General features: G+C 42.0%; 1 protein-coding gene across 1 annotated transcript in view; it reads right to left on the bottom strand.

The window, feature by feature from the left end:
• Positions 1 to 4,613: 4,613 nt before the first annotated feature.
• Positions 4,614 to 17,997, bottom strand: part of LOC140728475 (scavenger receptor cysteine-rich domain-containing protein DMBT1-like) — a 187,370-nt gene continuing 173,986 nt past the window's right edge. The window contains exons 10-15 of the mRNA XM_073047287.1: positions 16,543 to 16,857; positions 12,324 to 12,641; positions 11,766 to 12,077; positions 11,602 to 11,637; positions 6,460 to 6,567; positions 4,614 to 4,822 (exon numbers count right to left, since the gene is read on the bottom strand). Of these exons, the coding sequence (XP_072903388.1) occupies positions 4,614 to 4,822; positions 6,460 to 6,567; positions 11,602 to 11,637; positions 11,766 to 12,077; positions 12,324 to 12,641; positions 16,543 to 16,857 (1,298 nt within the window). The remainder of the gene's footprint in view (positions 4,823 to 6,459; positions 6,568 to 11,601; positions 11,638 to 11,765; positions 12,078 to 12,323; positions 12,642 to 16,542; positions 16,858 to 17,997) is intronic.

The raw sequence follows: 17,997 nt of genomic DNA, 5'->3' as shown, positions 1-17,997 counted from the left end.
TTTGGCGAGATAAGTATCTGGTGTGAGTTTGCTTCTGCATTCGTCAATCCTCATTTGTCAGGGTACAATTAGTTCAGTGAGAATCGCTTCATGTGCAGTGATTCGTCTGCGTATGACTTTTGGGAATTCTGGGAGAGCTCCAGTTTCCCGGAAAATAAATCTGCACCAGGTGCCTCGACCTGCAGCTTCTATGAGAACGTGCTAACGAATTGGAGCTGCAGCTCGGGTTATAGAGGAGACTGACCAACTAAGAGATTGAAGCTATAGGGAGATTGTCACCCGTAGTTTGCAGGAGGTTTACAATTGGAGTTCAAGAGAAGGGAGGGAAATAGACAAGTGCAGAGTACCACTGGGGCTGTTCTACTCCACAATAAGTATTCCAATTTGGATACCTTTGAGGGAGGGGGACGAACTAACACGTGGGAGAAGCACGCGGCAGTGAGGTTGAGAATATGATGACTTGGCTGACCAATCCGTGTCCGAAGATCTGGTACGTGGACGGCGGGGAGGAGGGGGTTGAGGAGGCCGAAACTCAGACTTCTGGATAATTGGGAACTCCTCGAGGGAAGGTATAACATATACAAAAGAACTGGATAACATTTCAACCTGAGGGGATCCAACGCCCTTGTGGGGTGGTTTTCAAGAGCTGTTTGAGAGGATTTAAAATTACTTGTTGGAGAAACTGAGTCATATGGTTGAGGTTGTTGCTGAAAGTGACGCAAAGTGTTGTAAGAAAAATAGCAAAGAGAGGATGCTGAGACGGCAAAGCAGCAGTCAATTAGAGGAGTTGGACTGTGAAAGGGGGTAGAAAAGAAAAGGATAAGTAACACAGGACTGAACGTTAAATGTTTTAATGCACGTATAATACGGAATTATATATATCAACTTGCATTTCAGTTTCGGAATGGCATTTATTGACGTTGTGGTGAATAATTCTACTGGGAGCCTAACTTGCAAGGAAACACATTGTATTGGAGGATAGGCAATGGGGCTGGGTGGCTCTGTTGGTCAAAAATACTGGTGCCAATCATTTGAAAATTGTAGCATATAGTGTGGTGGCATTGGAATATATAGAGTCCTTTTTGGTCGAGTGTAATAACGGTGATAGGAGATATTCAAAGACTTTCTAAAAGTAGCTAAGGTACGGTATAGTAACGTAAACGTGAGATGGAAAGCATATAAAGAGGGCAATGCGATGACAATCATGGGGTATTTTAATAAGCAGGTAGCTTGGGGAAATCAGCATGGAACTGCATTCCAAGAGGCAAAAATGTAAAATGCGTCTGAGATGGCTTTTAAGAGAAACAGGTGGATGAATCCACCGGGGGTCAGTTATTTTGGACTGGCCATTGTGCAACGAACCGGAGATGCTTAGTGAGCATAAGGTAAAAAGGACCTAGCACGGGAGGGCATAGTTTTAAGGTGCTTGAAAGTAGGTACAGAAGAGATGTCAGGGGTAACTTTTTTATACGCACAGAGTGGTCAGTGCGTGGAGCGAACTGCCGGCGGCAGCGGTGGAGGTCGATACGATAGGGTTTTTTTTTTAAGAGACTCCTGGATAGGTACATGAAACTTAGAAAAATTGAGAGCTATGGGTAACAATAGTTAATTTGTAACGTATGGACATTTTCGGCGCTGCTTTATGGGCCAAAGGGCCTGTATTGCGCTGTAGGTTTTCTATGTTTCTAACCCAAAGAAGACAGTAATCATATGCTATAGGATTCACACTACAGTTAGGGAAGGCAATGTTAAATTCAGATGAGTCATTACTCCAGTGAATTAATTGGGAATACAGAGGCATGAGTTAGGAGTTGGGCAAATATGATTAGAATGGCACACTAGCACGGATGGCAAATCAGCAATTGCTGGAGTTTCTGGGAGCAAGTTAAAAGGAGTAGGATTGTTACATCCCAAGAAGAGGGGTATTCTGAAAGCAGTATCATACAAAAGTTACTTAAGAGCGAATCGAAGTCAAATTGAAAGCCAAATAGAAGGCATACAATGGTGTAAAAAATTTGGAAGTTGGATCATTGGGAATCTTCGAAAAACCATTAGGAACACCTGCAAAAATTCAGGAAAATGGAATTATAGAACCCGAAGGTTAGCTAGACCATTATATTAAAGAAGAAATCAAAAATAACTTCATATATAGAAAGTGTAATTGAGAAGTGTTATTGGATACAGGACAACTGTGAAATAAAGCTGGAGAGGTATTGATGGGGAAACAAGAAATTGAGGACGAACTGAGTCGGTATTTTTCATCAGCCCATACTCTGGAAGACATTCGCAGCAAACCAGAAGTACGAGGGAGAAGGGGCTTTATTAGCTGCAAGGTCTGAAGGGAGATTGGTCACCTGTTCCTGATGCTCCAAAGGCCAGAGTTCCAAAAGTGGTGGCTCTGGAGAAAATCTGCATGTCATGCACTTGGATATTCAGAAGGCTTTTAAAAGCGTGGAAGGAAGGAAATAGCGTGCTGCTCTTTCAGTGTCTATACATTGATTTACGTTCCAGACAAAAATGAAAACACATTAATAAAAGTGTGTATTTTTTTGATTTGCTTGAAACTTCGCAGAACAATGCAAAAGTGAAACAGCGATGTCGACAACCATAACAAATCAATTCGTGATAATTTAAATCTATTCATCTGAAAACCCGGGGATATTGTTCACGACGAAGATGTTTTCTTGCAAGTGAACAGGCAAGAGCTAAACGAAAAATACTCAAAATATTCAGTGTTTTTACTATTTGTAATTTTTCAAGAGAAGACAACAATATGAACATCTGCATTCTCATCTTCATTGGCAGAAGGAAGGATAGCAACTGGATCGAAGTCAGAACATCTCCATTCTCTTCAAAACTTGCTTTGGAATATAGGATCATGGTCTTTATGCTCGTCTGCCTGGGAATGAAAACAAGTTCGACTTATTATGCCAGCTGAGTGTGGACTGTAATGAACTAACGTTTGAAGTATTACTCGGCCTTTTTTATTTCATTGTGGACATTGTAAAGCATTATCTCTTTTCACTGAAATTATTATCCTCAAACTAACTAGACACGATTATGGGAACTTTAAACCAAAAATACCAAATGCAATTCGTGAGTAAGAGAATTGCACAGCGAAGACAAACTATTGAAGATCAATGCCAGCGATTTAATATCTCTCATCTGTGTAGGAGTACAAGTTAGTGAGGAAAGATTAACGGAAATAAGTTCTGTCACTGGAAAGGCAGTGCATAAAGAGAAACTGGTGTGGAATATGTAATATCGTAGAGTCACGTGGCTTGGATAGGACTCGGGATGACAACTTTGTCTGCCAGAGAACAAAACTGCTCGTGAACCACTTTTCCAGGCAACGTAAGTTTAAGAACTACAACTAAAGGTTTGCATTCGTTGTCATCAGAAGCCGGTCAATGATTTGTTACCCAGAGTTTCGGTTACTATGTATATGAAGCAGACTGAACTCACCTTCATTTCCCTGGTCATCTTCAGCAACTGTGAGCATCAGCAGTCATCCGCACCGACGGCTCTCAGGACCGCAGCATCAGCAGAATCAATGGTTTTACAGCTACTGCCGCCATATTTTCGGGGAGCCAGATCTTGGAGGAAGTATAAATAATATCGATATCCCTGAAAACATTTATTTTACAGGGCACCTTGCTGAACGAGTGATATTATTAATGTTCTTTGTGTTATAGGCATTTCAATGAAGGACGGGTGTCTATCAGTGCCCTGGCTATAAGCAATTTATGTTGCACGTACACAGCATACTAATTATTCTTCAAGCCCTCAAATTGAAATGATCAAAATCCAACGAACAGGGAAATGCATTTCGTTTAGTTACACGCCTGGCTACAAAATCCTTTTGTTAGTCACGAACACCAAATAACGGAAATCTCTCACAAAAGTATCAGATCTCTGGTCAACCTCCGTCCTACATGCGTACACACCTTCCTTTGTCAGTATATATTCGCCGCCAGCATGAGGTAGAGGTAGAAAATAAAAACAGAAACGAAACATGCACCAACCTGGATCACAGCGGTTTCCTTCACGACATTCTAGTCCATGAAAGGTGACGTTTAATGGGTCGCTCGGATAATAGTCTATTTGATTGAAGGAATCAATGGAACCAGAGTCTGGAAGTCAATGAAAGTGATGGCCGATGAAAAGATTTATTTTACTTCTGGAACATATTTCCTTAACTGTTCATCATCTCAGTGACCGTGCCATAGAGTATAGTGGACTTTTAAAACCGGATGCGGACACTGCCACCAGCAACTTCAATTTTCGATTGTACCAAAACCAGCATCTGTTTTCTCTCGAAAACTCCCGTTTCTTTAACCGCATCATAGTCCGCAATGCAACAATACAACTGTCTGTCAAATGCTGAAACCTAATTGGCAACCATCACTTTCGCTGGCATTTCATTCCCCATCCTCACCAACTTCTGGCTGAACAAATACCCTTCGTTTTCTCCTTAAATATTTCAGGTTTCATCCTAAACATACTAACTCTCGTTATTGTCCCATCTAACCACGGTGGAAACAGCCTGATTGCATTTACCCGTCGTTTTAAATTAGTATCATTATCATCATCATTATCATTTGTGCCGTGCCTTATAACGTGTAATCATGGTAGTGTCCATCACCAAGACTGTTCTTGGCAATTTCTTGTACAAATGTTGTTTGCCTTTGCCTTTTTCTGCACTGTGACCCCAAAAGAATATTCACCCTGTCCACTATTGGTGGTCGCATTACCAGGGCTTGTGGTCTGCAGCAGCTGCTCATACGATCATCCACGGCCTGCTTCATGGCTTCTTGTGAACCTGTCAAGGGGAGGATGCGGGGGTGGAATCCGCTATGTTGTTGATTCACTTTGCCCAAGCGTGACTTGCAGGCTACTGGAGGGAAGGGATGCCTAACACCTTCTTTGCTAGAGACATGTCTCCACCCTATCACATCTCTGTCAAATCTCCCTCATCCCTAAACATTCCAGGGAATGAATAACTAATTTATTCAACTTTCTTCAAGCCCTGGAACATACTGCTATATTTCCTTCACTTTTTCTTGTAGTAAGCTGTGCATAATACCCCAAATTAGTCCTCAAGCCATGTTCCGCAAATTCACCACATCATCCCAACACCTGCACTTAGTACATTGATCTATAAAGTCTAATGTGCCAGACGCTTTCTCTACGACCCTATCTTCATGTGACACCTCTTTCTATTTCAAGAAAAAAAATATAGATTTTTCAAGATCCCATTGTTCTACCTCGTTGCTCGATGTCCCGCCGCTGACGGTGTAAGCCCTACCTAAGTGTAACGTTTCACAGTTATCTGTATTAAATTCAGTATATCATTTAAAGCCCAGTTTTCCATATAGTCGAGAATATGCTACAAGCTTTGACAGTATTCCTCGCTGTTTTGTACACGGCCAGTCTTGCGGTAATCCGCAAATCTCTTAATCTAATGGATCATCAAGATCGTCAACGTCGATGGCAATCAACAGCAGACCCAACACCAACCCCTGCAGCACACTACAGGTGTTAGGCCTACAGTCGGAGAAGTAATCGTCTCTGACTATACTATGGCTTCTCAAGTGAAGCCAATGTATATTTGAACTTGGCACCTCATCATGAATGCCAATGTTGCTCACCCCGAAAGTCAACCTGCTGATTGTGTCTAGTGCCTTCTCTCTTTCTCTCCCCTCTCTCTCTCTCTCTCTCTCTCTCTCCCTCCCCCTCTCTATCTCTATCTATCTCTCCATCTATATCTATCTATCCATTTATCAATCTCCTCACCTACATAACTACCCATCTGTCTAGCCACCTATCTACTCACCTATCTAGCCACCTATCTATCCAACTATTTATCCATCTACCTATCCATCTATCCATCCATCTGTCTATCCATCTATTTACAGACTTTGTAAGTACTGTCGGTCAATCCCTCAGACTTGCGAATAATTACTCAGTTCCAGCTCTAGCTGCTTAGCATGGTCTGAAGGAAGCTGTGCCGCTTGCAGATGTAGTCATAGGATACAATGGATGCATTTCTGCCTTGCCCCATACCGCAACCAGAGCCTTGCACAGTCCTCCCTGGCCTCCCCACTGCACCAACTGTGTAATAAGAAAGAAAGGCAAAAGTTCAAACGTAAAAATCTTCGTTTAACTCCACAGAAGTATATTTTTGGCACAGCATTGTGGGCCGTAAAGGCTGTATTGTGCCGTAGGATTTCTGTGTTTCTATCTCTTTGGCGAAAAATCTACTGCTAAATTGAACTCACTCTAACACTGTCCCTCTAACACATGTTGTCATGGGACATAGCGACCTTTGAATTTTACTTTCAATCCTGAAGTGTGTTTTGTTAAATTTTCGAAATGTTTGTCGATCTCTAATACCATATGGATGCTAACTAACTATATATATTGATTGAAAAATCAATGAGAATTTATAAAACACACCTGAATCTCCTGTATAATCCGACTTTTTGATGTGAGGAATAGTCTCAATCTCTTCATAAAGTGCTTGGTAAAATACATCAGGTATGACCCCGTCTCTCAGCACTTCGCCTGTTGAAGTAAATGTTGATAATATAATGTCCATTTGCATGTTTCTGATTAAAGAGTGAACCCCTCGCCATGAAAATCAACAACGGGAAATAAATAATATGCTACTGTTGGTAAACGAGAGCTTCGTAGATTCATTCAGCATTGTACAAATACGCGTACATGGGCTAATTACAGTCCAATGTGGAAAAGTGAGCATAGGGTATATCTGTGTAGATAAAAATAATTACTGACTGTCGTTCCACTGCATTGATACATTACATGATAGGGTTATCATTACTAGAGAGGTGTGGACAGCATCGGTAAGATAACCGATAATAACGTGGACCTATGTGAAAACACAGACATCACTCTTACCAAGACATGAAATACTATTCTTAATAATCGTAAAACATTATGGTTAAATCTTACCTCTTCGTGCTGATTGCCTCCTTATTATCATCTTCAGTATCAATAATTCAGCCACGACCACGATTCCAAGGGTAATACAGGTACGACGCAAAACTGAAATGCAAGCTTATTTTATAAATTTAAAGCGGGCGCTACAATTCTAAGATTCTGACATTTGAAAGCTGATGTAATGTTGTTCCAGCTACCCCTATCTGCGTTTTCGCTTCGCAACTTATTTGTTTCCTATTTAACGCAAACCAGAAAACACTTTCATGATCATTCGTCCAAATTCATAATTATCTCCCGAGGCCGTCTGCAGTCTCCCATGGCAAAATGAAATCACAGCCGATCAGGATAAGCATGCTTGAAGAAAACTTATTGTGCATTTCACAAAGCATTGATGTGCAGTCCTGGATTTGAATTCTTCCTTATTCAGAAATACTTGGAAATATCTCCGTTATACGAGGCTTTGCAAAAAGTCACAATGACGTCAAAGTTCACAGGCGACCATTGCGCTTCCAGGTCTAAAGTATACTCATGTGGGAGGGCTCCAGTTATTAGGGGGAAAATGATAATCAGATTAACATTCATACGTCATTTCTGACAGATGTGTATTCCTTGTTGCCCAATAACTGCTGCACTACTGCATATCTGTAAGCTCTATATTCTCCATCAATAGCACCCAACAGAATGGAGCACGAACCTGCACACCGATGATCTGCCTGCAGCACAGACAGTCACACACCATACATGCCATGAATGTTAAATCAAAGTAAGTGATGGGAAGTTTAAAGGCACACGGCAAATATTAAATTCGTCCTGCATGAGCACACGCCGGAGAACAAGAAAATATTCTGGAAACTGAGTTGGAGTTGTTTCATTTTTGTCATATATACCGAAATGCAGTACATTGAAATGTGTGTTTTACGTATTGTTCATACAGCTTACATCATTAGTTGGGAAGAGAGAACAAGCGAACACAATAATAGAACTGAGAATATAGTGCAAACGCTACAGACAAAATGCATTGCCATAAACAATAGAGGACAAGATCATAACGAAGTAAAATGTAAGCTCTAGAGTACATGATATTGTACTGGGAATATTTTTTAAATGTCTTATACAAGATCCCGGAGGAAATAGAGGCGTTGTTGAGCTTTCCTCAAAGTACTTCTACACATGATTGGCAACACAGATAAAATGATGGAGTAATTCAGCAGGCCAGGCAGAATCTATGAAGTAGAGCACAGTCGACGTTTTGTGTGTGTTGCTTCGATTTCTATCATCAGCAAATCTTCCCTTTTCTGATTGTATCCACATTATTCGACCAGGTTACACAGCTGGCGATATGTATTCCTTTGAAGTCGCTCATCCTCAATACCGTTGATGTGAACGAGATGCGCACTACACCGTTTTACTGTGCATCGACTTGTTGTTATATCATCTACTTACTTGTTGATGGAGTGAGACTGGAATCCGGTCCCGATGCCCTTGAATGCTCAGCGAGCAGGACGCGGGCAGGGGCGCAGTGTTGTGGAACAAAAGTGATCAGATTGCATTCCATTGATTGGAAAGTCAGGGATCTAGCCACATATGCGGAATATGGTGATGGGCTTGACTTAAAAACTGCATTATATGTGATTCATCAATATGACATCGACACTAACTTCCAAAACGGAAAATGCATCCGCATTGACGTATCAATGAACTAAAAGCTTGCATTTTTTGTTCGAGTCAGAGATAATATTGCTTCCTTCACATTACAGACATTTACACCACACGCTGCTTCCGCAAATCAATCAGCATTCCGCAGGACCTCACGCACTTCTCATGCGAACTCTCTCCCTCCTGCCTGTGCAGGAAGGCACAGAGTCGAATGTACTTCCTAAGAAGGTTGGCGTCATTCAATGTCTGTAGTGAGATGCTGAAGATGTTCTATAGGTCAGTTGTGGAGAGCGCCCTCTTCTTTGTGGTGGCGTGTTGGGGAGGAAGCATTAAGAAGAGGGACGCCTCACGTCTTAATAAGCTGGTAAGGAAGGCGGGCTCTGTCGTGGGCAAAGTACTGGAGAGTTTAACATCGGTAGCTGAGCGAAGGGCGCTGAGTAGGCTACGGTCAATTATGGATAACTCTGAACATCCTCTACATAGCACCATCCTGAGACAGAGAAGCAGTTTCAGCGACAGGTTACTATCGATGCAATGCTCCTCAGACAGGATGAAGAGGTCAATACTCCCCAATGCCATTAGGCTTTACAATTCTACCGCCAGGACTTAAGAACTTTTTAAAGCTATTATTAATGCTTTTTGAGATGGTGATTTAGATGCATATCACATTTTTTTTACTGAGTTAAGTATTGTATGTAATTAGTTTTGCTACAACAAGTGTATGGGGCATTGGAAAAAAGTTGAATTTCCCCATGGGGATGAATAAAGTATCTATCTATCTATCTATCTATCTATCTATCATATGCAAGGGACCGAAGCATTCGTGCTCTCACGAACAGACTTCGTAACAGTTTCTTCCCCCAAGCCATCAGACTCCTCAATAGCCAGAGTCTGGACTGACACCAACTTACTGCCCTCTGCTGTGCCTATTGTCTTGTTTATTATTTATTGTAATGCGTGCACTGTTTTTGCAATTTATGCACTCCTAGGTAGGTCTGTAGTGTAGTGTAGTTTTTGTGTTGTTTTACATAGTTCAATGTAGTTTTTCTATTGTTTCCTGTAGCACCACGGTCCTGAAAAACGTTTCCTTGTATTTTTCTGTGTATTGTACCGGCAGTTATGGTTGAAGTAACAATAAAACGTGACCTGGCTTGACATGAATCAATTATTACTACTCAATCAAGGATCAGTAATTCATCATCAAAAGTGTAGTACCAAAGAAACATAGAAAACCTAAAGCAAAATACAGGCCGCTTAGCACACAAATGCAAGACACAGACAGTTGAGTACTAGAAACTGGATTGGACTAGAGTTTGGGACAGGAAAGTACACGGACTAGGAGCTGGGACAGGAACACAGACTTCGGCTAGGACGTTGGCTAGGAAAGCGGGACCGGGACAAGAAACTGGGAACTTGGAGCCTGCTCTTGGAGCCCGAACCAGAGACTGGACAAAGACCCAGGACCTGGGTCTTGAATCGGGCTCGGATCCCGGAACTAGGCGAGGACATGACGTGACTCCAGGACTGAACATGGCTTGGGTTCTTCGAGGCTTGGCTACAGGACTAGACGACGCTTGGCTTCTTCCAGGCTTGGATGCAGTACAAGACATGGAACTCCTGCACAGGACGAGGCACATGGACAGGACAAGAACCTGAAGCCTTGATTAGATCTTAGGACAGCAGAACACGAAAACTTGTCTTAACAGAACAGGAACACAAAGCCTTGGTCTTGAGAGAACAGGAACACACTGCCTTGGTCTTCAGAGAATAGGAACACAGACCTTCGGTCTTGAAAGAACAGGAACACAGAGCCGGGATCCCTCCATAGGAACAGGAATTGGGGTTGGGTCTCTACACAGAGTCAGGACCCCTCCTAGGGTGCAGAAAATTGGTCCAGGAATGGTACACAGAACACAGAGAGACGGTACCCAACACAAGGTAGCGTCAAACGACCGGACCTATCTAGCGAACGTGTGAACACAAAGATGGTTCCCAAGACAAGGCAACGGCAAACGGCGGGATCTACCTAGCGACGGTGGACACAGAGATAGTTCCAAACAACGATAGGCAGTTCTTTATCTAGACACAGTAAGGCTCCAATCTTGGTCCGGCGGTAGAATTTGGCAGCGATACAGGCGAGGACGCAGGCGAGGCTTCAGTCAAGGCTTCAGGAGGAAGTTGAAGAGAAGGGAAAAGTCCAGCAAATTAAGCTGAACCCAGGAGCTACTTATGTAGCCACCGCACTATAAGAATCATGTGCCTCAATTAGACCACCCAACAGAACAAGGGAAAACCCGAAAAACTGGAATAAGGAATGACGGACCTGACCATGACAAACATGTCCTCACCTTAGAAATTACGTATGGCTTCCTATAGCCCACTATTTTTTTAAGCTCCATGAGGTTATCAAGAACTCTGCAAAAAACAATTTACCCCGAGATCTCCTCTGTACCTACGTTCAAGCACCTTAAAACTGTGCCCTCTCGTGCTAGGCATTTCAGCCCTGGGAAAAAGCCTCTGACTATCCACATCATCAATGCCTCTCATCAGCTTGTACACCTCTATCAGGTCACTTCTCATCCTCCGTCGCTACAATGAGAAAAGGTCGAGTTCACTCAACCTATTCCCATAAGGCATGTTCATCAATCCAAGCAACATTTTTGAAATTCTCCTCTGCAGTACAAATGCTTCGATGTTTCAATATGAACACCCCATCGAAATCCTTTCTGGATGGTTAATACTGAGACAACTAACCCAATGACCATATCCGTTTTCTCATCGAAGCATTTGACTGGAGTCGGATATATAATTATTTTACAACATCTTGTTTCAAATATTTGATGATGCAATAATGATTATAGCATGTGTGTTAAACTCTCGGAATGACTTTTGAATGTTTCAAATAGTAACAAGGAATATCACTGCTATCATTCTAAATTAGAACTTGAATAATTTTTAATAAAACGATTTAAAATAAATTACCTGAATCGGAGTAACTGTCGGGACGTCTGGACATTCCTGTGAAGGGAATTATTGGACAATTTTCAGACACTTCATATTTATAGGATTTTATTTTTCAGTTGTTCCTAATTCCGAATTCAACAAATCGGTTGTATAGAACATAAAATTTACACATAGATACCGACCGGAACAAGATACAAAGACATCTTCCTTGTGATCACAGTCATGTTGACCGAGTGGAGAAGAAGGACAACTGGACAGAAAAGATTCAGATCCTTTGCAGTTCACTTCATCCAGCGAGATATCACCGACGCTCTGTGTAATTTTATCGGACACTGTTGTCCAAACGGCAGAGCCACAGCCCAATTCCCTGCAGACAACATTGGCGTCGGCCAGATCCCAGGAATCATCACATACAGTGCCCCAGGTATTATTGAACAGTATCTCCAGCCTTCCTGAACAATTGGCATTGTCGCCAGAAAGACGCAACTGCAATTCTGAGTACAATAAGAAAACATATTGTATTAATCATAACTTCGAAACTATCTTTACACAGATATTGTAACTTGTAGCATGGATAAACAGCTAACCTTGAGAACCAGGTACACTTCGTGAATCGCAGGCCTTTACACTGCAGCCCTTCGGTATTCTGGCTTCTGATGACACAGAGAAAATAGGGACTGTTTGCATTGAACATCTGCGTTTAAAATGCAAATAATCAAGTCATGAATTTCTACTGTTACCTTCACATGCAAGTCCTGCGTCCTCGTTGTGGTCGCAGTTGTGTTGCCCCCACGGATCTGCACGACACTGCCAAAGGGTCGACTCGTACGTAGAACATTTTATCTCATCAAGCCATATTGGACCAGATCCCTTTCCATATGTCTGGTAGTCATATTTAATAGATATCAGAGATCCGCATTTCATTTGTTTACAAATCAAGTTCGCAGCATTTTCGTCCAGTTTCTCGGAACAAACTGTTCCCCACGTCCCATTGTACCGCACTTCCACTCGGCCTTCACATCGTCGATCTCCGTTCATCAGGCACAACTCTTTGTGTTCTGAGAACAAAGCAGTTAATGCAATGCTCGTCACGATGTTTTCTTACAGCACGGGATAACTATCTGCAATGCATAAAAAAACTAAATCCCTCGAAATACATAAGGGAGTGTAATGTGTGGAAGGGTAATCAAATCAGAAATAAGATTGAGAGATTATCTGAAGAACTGCGGAATGTTAAGGAGAGGAACTGGTTCTGTTGATGGAATTATGTTGATTTTCACTGACTTTGCGATGGATCAGACACTAAATTGGGGTATTGTTTTGATGAAAGATGAAAAACAGGATTTTGTTTTATTTCTGTCTGAACAGGATGAAGAGAGTGAGGGAACATGCTGGAAAAAAACTGGCAGAAGAAAACAATAAAGTTCCCTTCAAAAATTTGTAAATTTTTGAAGAAAAAGGAAGAATATTTCAGCTTTTCGTTGGAATCGCTCGATCGCTATAACAACTCTCTACTATTCAGACTCCGCCCCAATTAAATCTCATTTCACCCTTTGATGAAAGTGCTTTAGACATGACTGTTGTCTTTCCTCACTGCAAGATTCAAACAAGCTTCAAAGTTCAGCAGATATTTTCCTGCATTTTTTTTTTGAATTCTACATATATTGCTAACATTATTGTCTGCATTCACACTTTATTCCCCTTAGCGGCTTGATGGCTCTGAGCAGCACCTATGTTCAATTCGCAAAACGGTCGCTCCGATGAGCTTCTGGTTCCCTTTTAATTAATGTAGTATGTACTATGGGAAATGTGCTATGGGCATGCGGTCGATTTTTAAGGATCATTTTGCAGGATGTTAGGGATAAATTTATCCCGGTGAGGAAGATAAAGAATGGTAGGATGAAGGAACCATGGGTGATAAGTGAAGTGGAAAATCTAGTCAGGTGGAAGAAGGCAGCATACATGTCGTTCAGGAAGCAAAGATCAGATGGGTCTATTGAGGAATATAAGGTAGCAAGGAAGGAACTTATGAAGGGGCTTAGAAGAGCAAGACGGGGGTGTGAGAAGGCCCTGGCGAGTAGGCTAAATGAAAACCCCAAGGAATCTTTCAATTATGTGAAGAACAGAAGGAGGACAGGAGTAAAGGTAGGACCGATTAGAGATAAAAGTGGGAAGATGTGCCTGGAGGCTGTGCAAGTGAGCGAGGTCCTCAATAAATACTTCTCTTCGGTATTCACCAATGAGAGGGAAATTGAAGACGGTAAGGACAATATGAGTGAGGTTGATGTTCTGGAGCATTTTGATATTAAGGGTGAGGAGGTGTTGGAGTTTTTAAAATGCAGTGGGACGGATAAGTCCCCGGGGCCTGACGAGATATTCCCCAGGCTGCTCCAGGAGGCGAGGGAAGAGATTGCTGTGCTTCTGGCTAGGATCCTTATGTCCTCGTTGTCCACAGGAACGGTACCGGAGGATTGGAGGGAGGCGAATGCCGTCCCCTTGTTCAAAAAATGCAGTAGGGATAGTCCGGGTAATTATAGACCAGTGAGCCTTACGTCTATGGTGGGAAAGCTGTTGGAAAAGATTCTTAAAGATAGGATCTATGGGCATTTAGAGAATTATGGTCTGCTCAAGGACAGTCAGCATGGCTTTGTGAAGGGCAGATCGCGCCTAACGAGCCTGATAGAGTTCTTTGAGGAGGTGACCAGGCATGTAGATGAGGGTAGTGCAGTGGATATGATCTACATGTATTTTAGTAAGGCATTTGACAAGGTTCCACATGGTAGGCATATTCAGAAAGTCGGAAGGCATGGGATGCAGGGAAGTTTGGCTCGGAGGATTCAGAATTGGCTTTCTTGCCAAAGGCAGAGGGTTGTGGTGGAGGGAGCACATTCAGATTGGAGGGTTGTGACTAGTGGTGTCCCACAAGGATCTGTTCTGCGACCACTACTTCTCATGATTTTTATTAAGGACCAGGATGTGGGGGTAGAAGGGTGGGTTGGCATGTTTGCAGACGACAGAAAGGTTGGTGGTTGTAGATAGTGTAGAGGATTGTCGAAGATTGCAGAGAGACATTGATAGCATGCAGAAGTAGGCTGAGCAGTGGCAGATGGAGTTCAACCCGGAGAAGTGTGAGGTGGTACACCCTGGAAGGACAAACTCCAAGGCAGAGTACAAAGAAAATGGCAGGATACTTGGTTGTGTGGAGGAGCAGAGGGATCTGGGGGTACATGCCCACAGATCCCTGAAAGTTGCCTCACAGGTAGGTAGGGTAGTTAAGAAAGCTTGTGGGGTGTTAGCTTTCATAAGTCGAGAGATGGAGTTTAAGTGACGCGATGTAATGATGCAGCTCTATAAAACTCTAGTTAGACCACACTTGGAGTATTGTGTCCAGTTCTGGTCGCCTCACTATAGGAAAGATGTGAAAGCATTAGAAAGGGTTCAGAGGAGATATACCAGGATGCTGCCTGGTTTAGAGAGTATGGATTATGATCAGAGATTAAGGAAGCTAGGACTTTACTCTTTGGAGAGAAGGAGGACGAGAAGAGACGTGATAGATGTGTACAAGATATTAAGAAAAATAGAGTGAACAGCCAGCGCCTCTTCCCCAGTGCATCACTGCTCAGTACAAGAGGACATGGTTTTAAGTTAAGGGAAGGGAAGTTCAAGGGGGATATTAGATGAAAGTTGTTCACTCAGAGAATGGCTGGTGCGTGGAATGCACTGCCTGAGTCAGTGGTAGAGGCAGACACTCTTGTGAAGTCTAAGAGACTACTAGACAGGTATATGGAGGAATTTAAGGTGGGGGGGGTTTATATGTGAGGCAGTGTTTGAGGGTCAGCACAACATTGTGAGCCGAAGGGTCTGTAATGTGCTGTACTTTTCTATAACAGTAATAATAATAATATTATTTTAATATTGCCGATCCACTCCTACTCATTTCTTCTAACCTGCCCCGTCCTTTAGTAGTACAACCAAATGCAACAGAGGCATGAGAAACAATATTTTAATTTTCTTTGAAATGTCATTTATTCTTCGCGAATCGATGCTGTATTATCCATAGTTAGGTATTTCCATATTGCCGTCTATCTTCAAAACATCAAAACTTTTCTGTTTGTCTTTTTTTCTTCATTTTTCTTTCAGTGGCTCAGTCATTAGCGTGACGCTATCTTACAGCCATACACTCGGGATCACTGCTATCGTCGACTGTAAGGAGTACTTTTGTACTACACAGGAACACGTGGTTTGCTCCGGCTGTGCCAGTCTCCTTCCATGTTCCAGGACGTACTTTGGAGGTTATGTGGTCTTAGCTAAGGTATAATACAACACTCTATCTCTAAATCGAAATAAAATATACTGGCAGAGATTGTATAGCCCACAATCTTACCATAAGCAACATATCACGCAATAGAACATGACATTACTTAATTACTTTAGTCAGAGGGTGGCATATCTATGAAATTTATTGCCATTAGGGCATTTTGAGGCCAATTCATTTGGTTTATTTAAGGTAGAGATAGATAGGTTCTTGATTAGCCCGGGAATCAAAGGGTTTGTGGTGAAAGCAGGGGAGTGGCGATGACTGGATGAAGTTGACCAGCCCATGATTGAATGGTGGAGCAAACCCGTTGAGCAGAATGGCATACTTGTGCTCCAAAATGTTATGGTCTTATGGTCTTGTGGCATAATACGATCTAGCTACTCTAACTATCGCATAAATCAATATATTTCCATGCTCTCTGTGGGTTGTCGTTCTTCTACACATTCACCTCATATCTTCTTGGCGAAGGTTATTGGGTCCAGCATGTTCGTTGTTTTAGTTCCGAAATGCAGAGTGAAAATATTACAGAGGCAATCAATTGACAATAATCCTACAGGGGGCTACAAATGTTTTCCCACATTTTGTAATTGAAGACTCCTATACCACACTGTAGAAGAGCAGCACAATGGCAGTACACTTACCGGAACACGTAACTATCACATCTTCTTTATGACTGCAGTCATGTTCGCCCCATGGTGCTGAAGGACATTCCCAGAGATATGATTCGTTACCCGAGCATCTCACCTCATCCAACCAAACTTCTCCAGTGCTTCGTTCACAGTAATCAAGAATTTCTTCCTCCAAAGCATATCCACAGCCCAGTTGCCTACACACAACGTTAGAGTCAATTAAATTCCAGGAGTCGTCACAAACCGTTCCCCAGGCTCCGTTGTAATAAATTTCCAGTCTTCCAGCACATGTATCATCACTTCCGGAGAGCCTTAACTGCAAGTGTCCTATTGAAGAGAAATATATGAGATTATTCATTCCGTTAAAAATTGAACTAATTATATTGTTTGCATTTTTGCAACTTCTTCTGAAATACAGTTTTGAGAATAATTGTACTATGAAATCAGCGAATAATTGAAGCTGAAGATGCTGAAGTATAAATTCTAAGGAAAAAAATTAAAAGCCGGAATGCTTAAGTATGTCATACAGCGCCGTTCTGAATTATTTTTTTTTACCGCGAAGTTGGAAGCTCCACCACTGGTTTATAGGTGAAATGTCTGTAGCTCAGATATATGCCACAGTCGTACCAGTTGAAAAAGGCGGACATCAGATTTGCCAGGTGCATTTTTCTTTGGCAACAGCACTGTATTGAGGACATTACATCAGTCACGGTGTCAGGCATTCACCAAGCTGCTCTGCGGGCGTTGTACTCAATATTGATTGTAATATCGGCTATGCATAATTACCATTCCCAACGACTAGTTCATACATTTTTGTTCACCTTCAATGGAAATCTCAATCTTTCCATCCAGTTAGATTGATACTTCACAAATCTGGATTTGGACATTCTGTGCAGCATTACTCTTTCTGAAAAATGTTATGAAGAACAGTTTCAAGTGTAAAGTTTGCCCTCCATCTCTTTTGCCATCAAATATTTTCAAATTCCTGACAGGGCAAAGTCAAATTTTCACTAAACATTTAATAATTCTGTTACAGCTGCTACTTATGTTGCTGTTATTGCTGTTGTTGTGTTGTACCCAAATAAAATGACGTCTGATTTCTTACTGATTCTGTCACCATGTGCGTCACCTGCACGTTGGATGGTTTCCAAATGCATTATCTGACTAATCAGGATCAACATCAGCAACCTTCCCAATTTGAGTGTTTAATTAGTAGTCTGGGTTCTCATTGGTTATCTTATTCACCCTCTTATCGATCAAATGTAACACTACCACGGACAGCCGCAAACCATGCTGTGAAGTTAGGAGGAATACCCACAGAATCACGGAAACATAACATAAAAAAAATAGTTTTTCCAGAAACGCCAGGGAAAACTCTAAAGTCCTGATCCTCAGGAGCTAAAGAATCTTCGCTCAGAGGACAAATGAAATCATCTGCTGTCTGCCACAGGGGCGATCAGATTTCCA

This window comes from Hemitrygon akajei, chromosome 1, assembly GCF_048418815.1.
Source record: "Hemitrygon akajei chromosome 1, sHemAka1.3, whole genome shotgun sequence".
Lineage (NCBI taxonomy): Eukaryota > Metazoa > Chordata > Chondrichthyes > Myliobatiformes > Dasyatidae > Hemitrygon > Hemitrygon akajei.
Note: the sequence above shows the minus strand (reverse complement) of the source record. Positions and strands in the feature narration are given on the sequence as shown.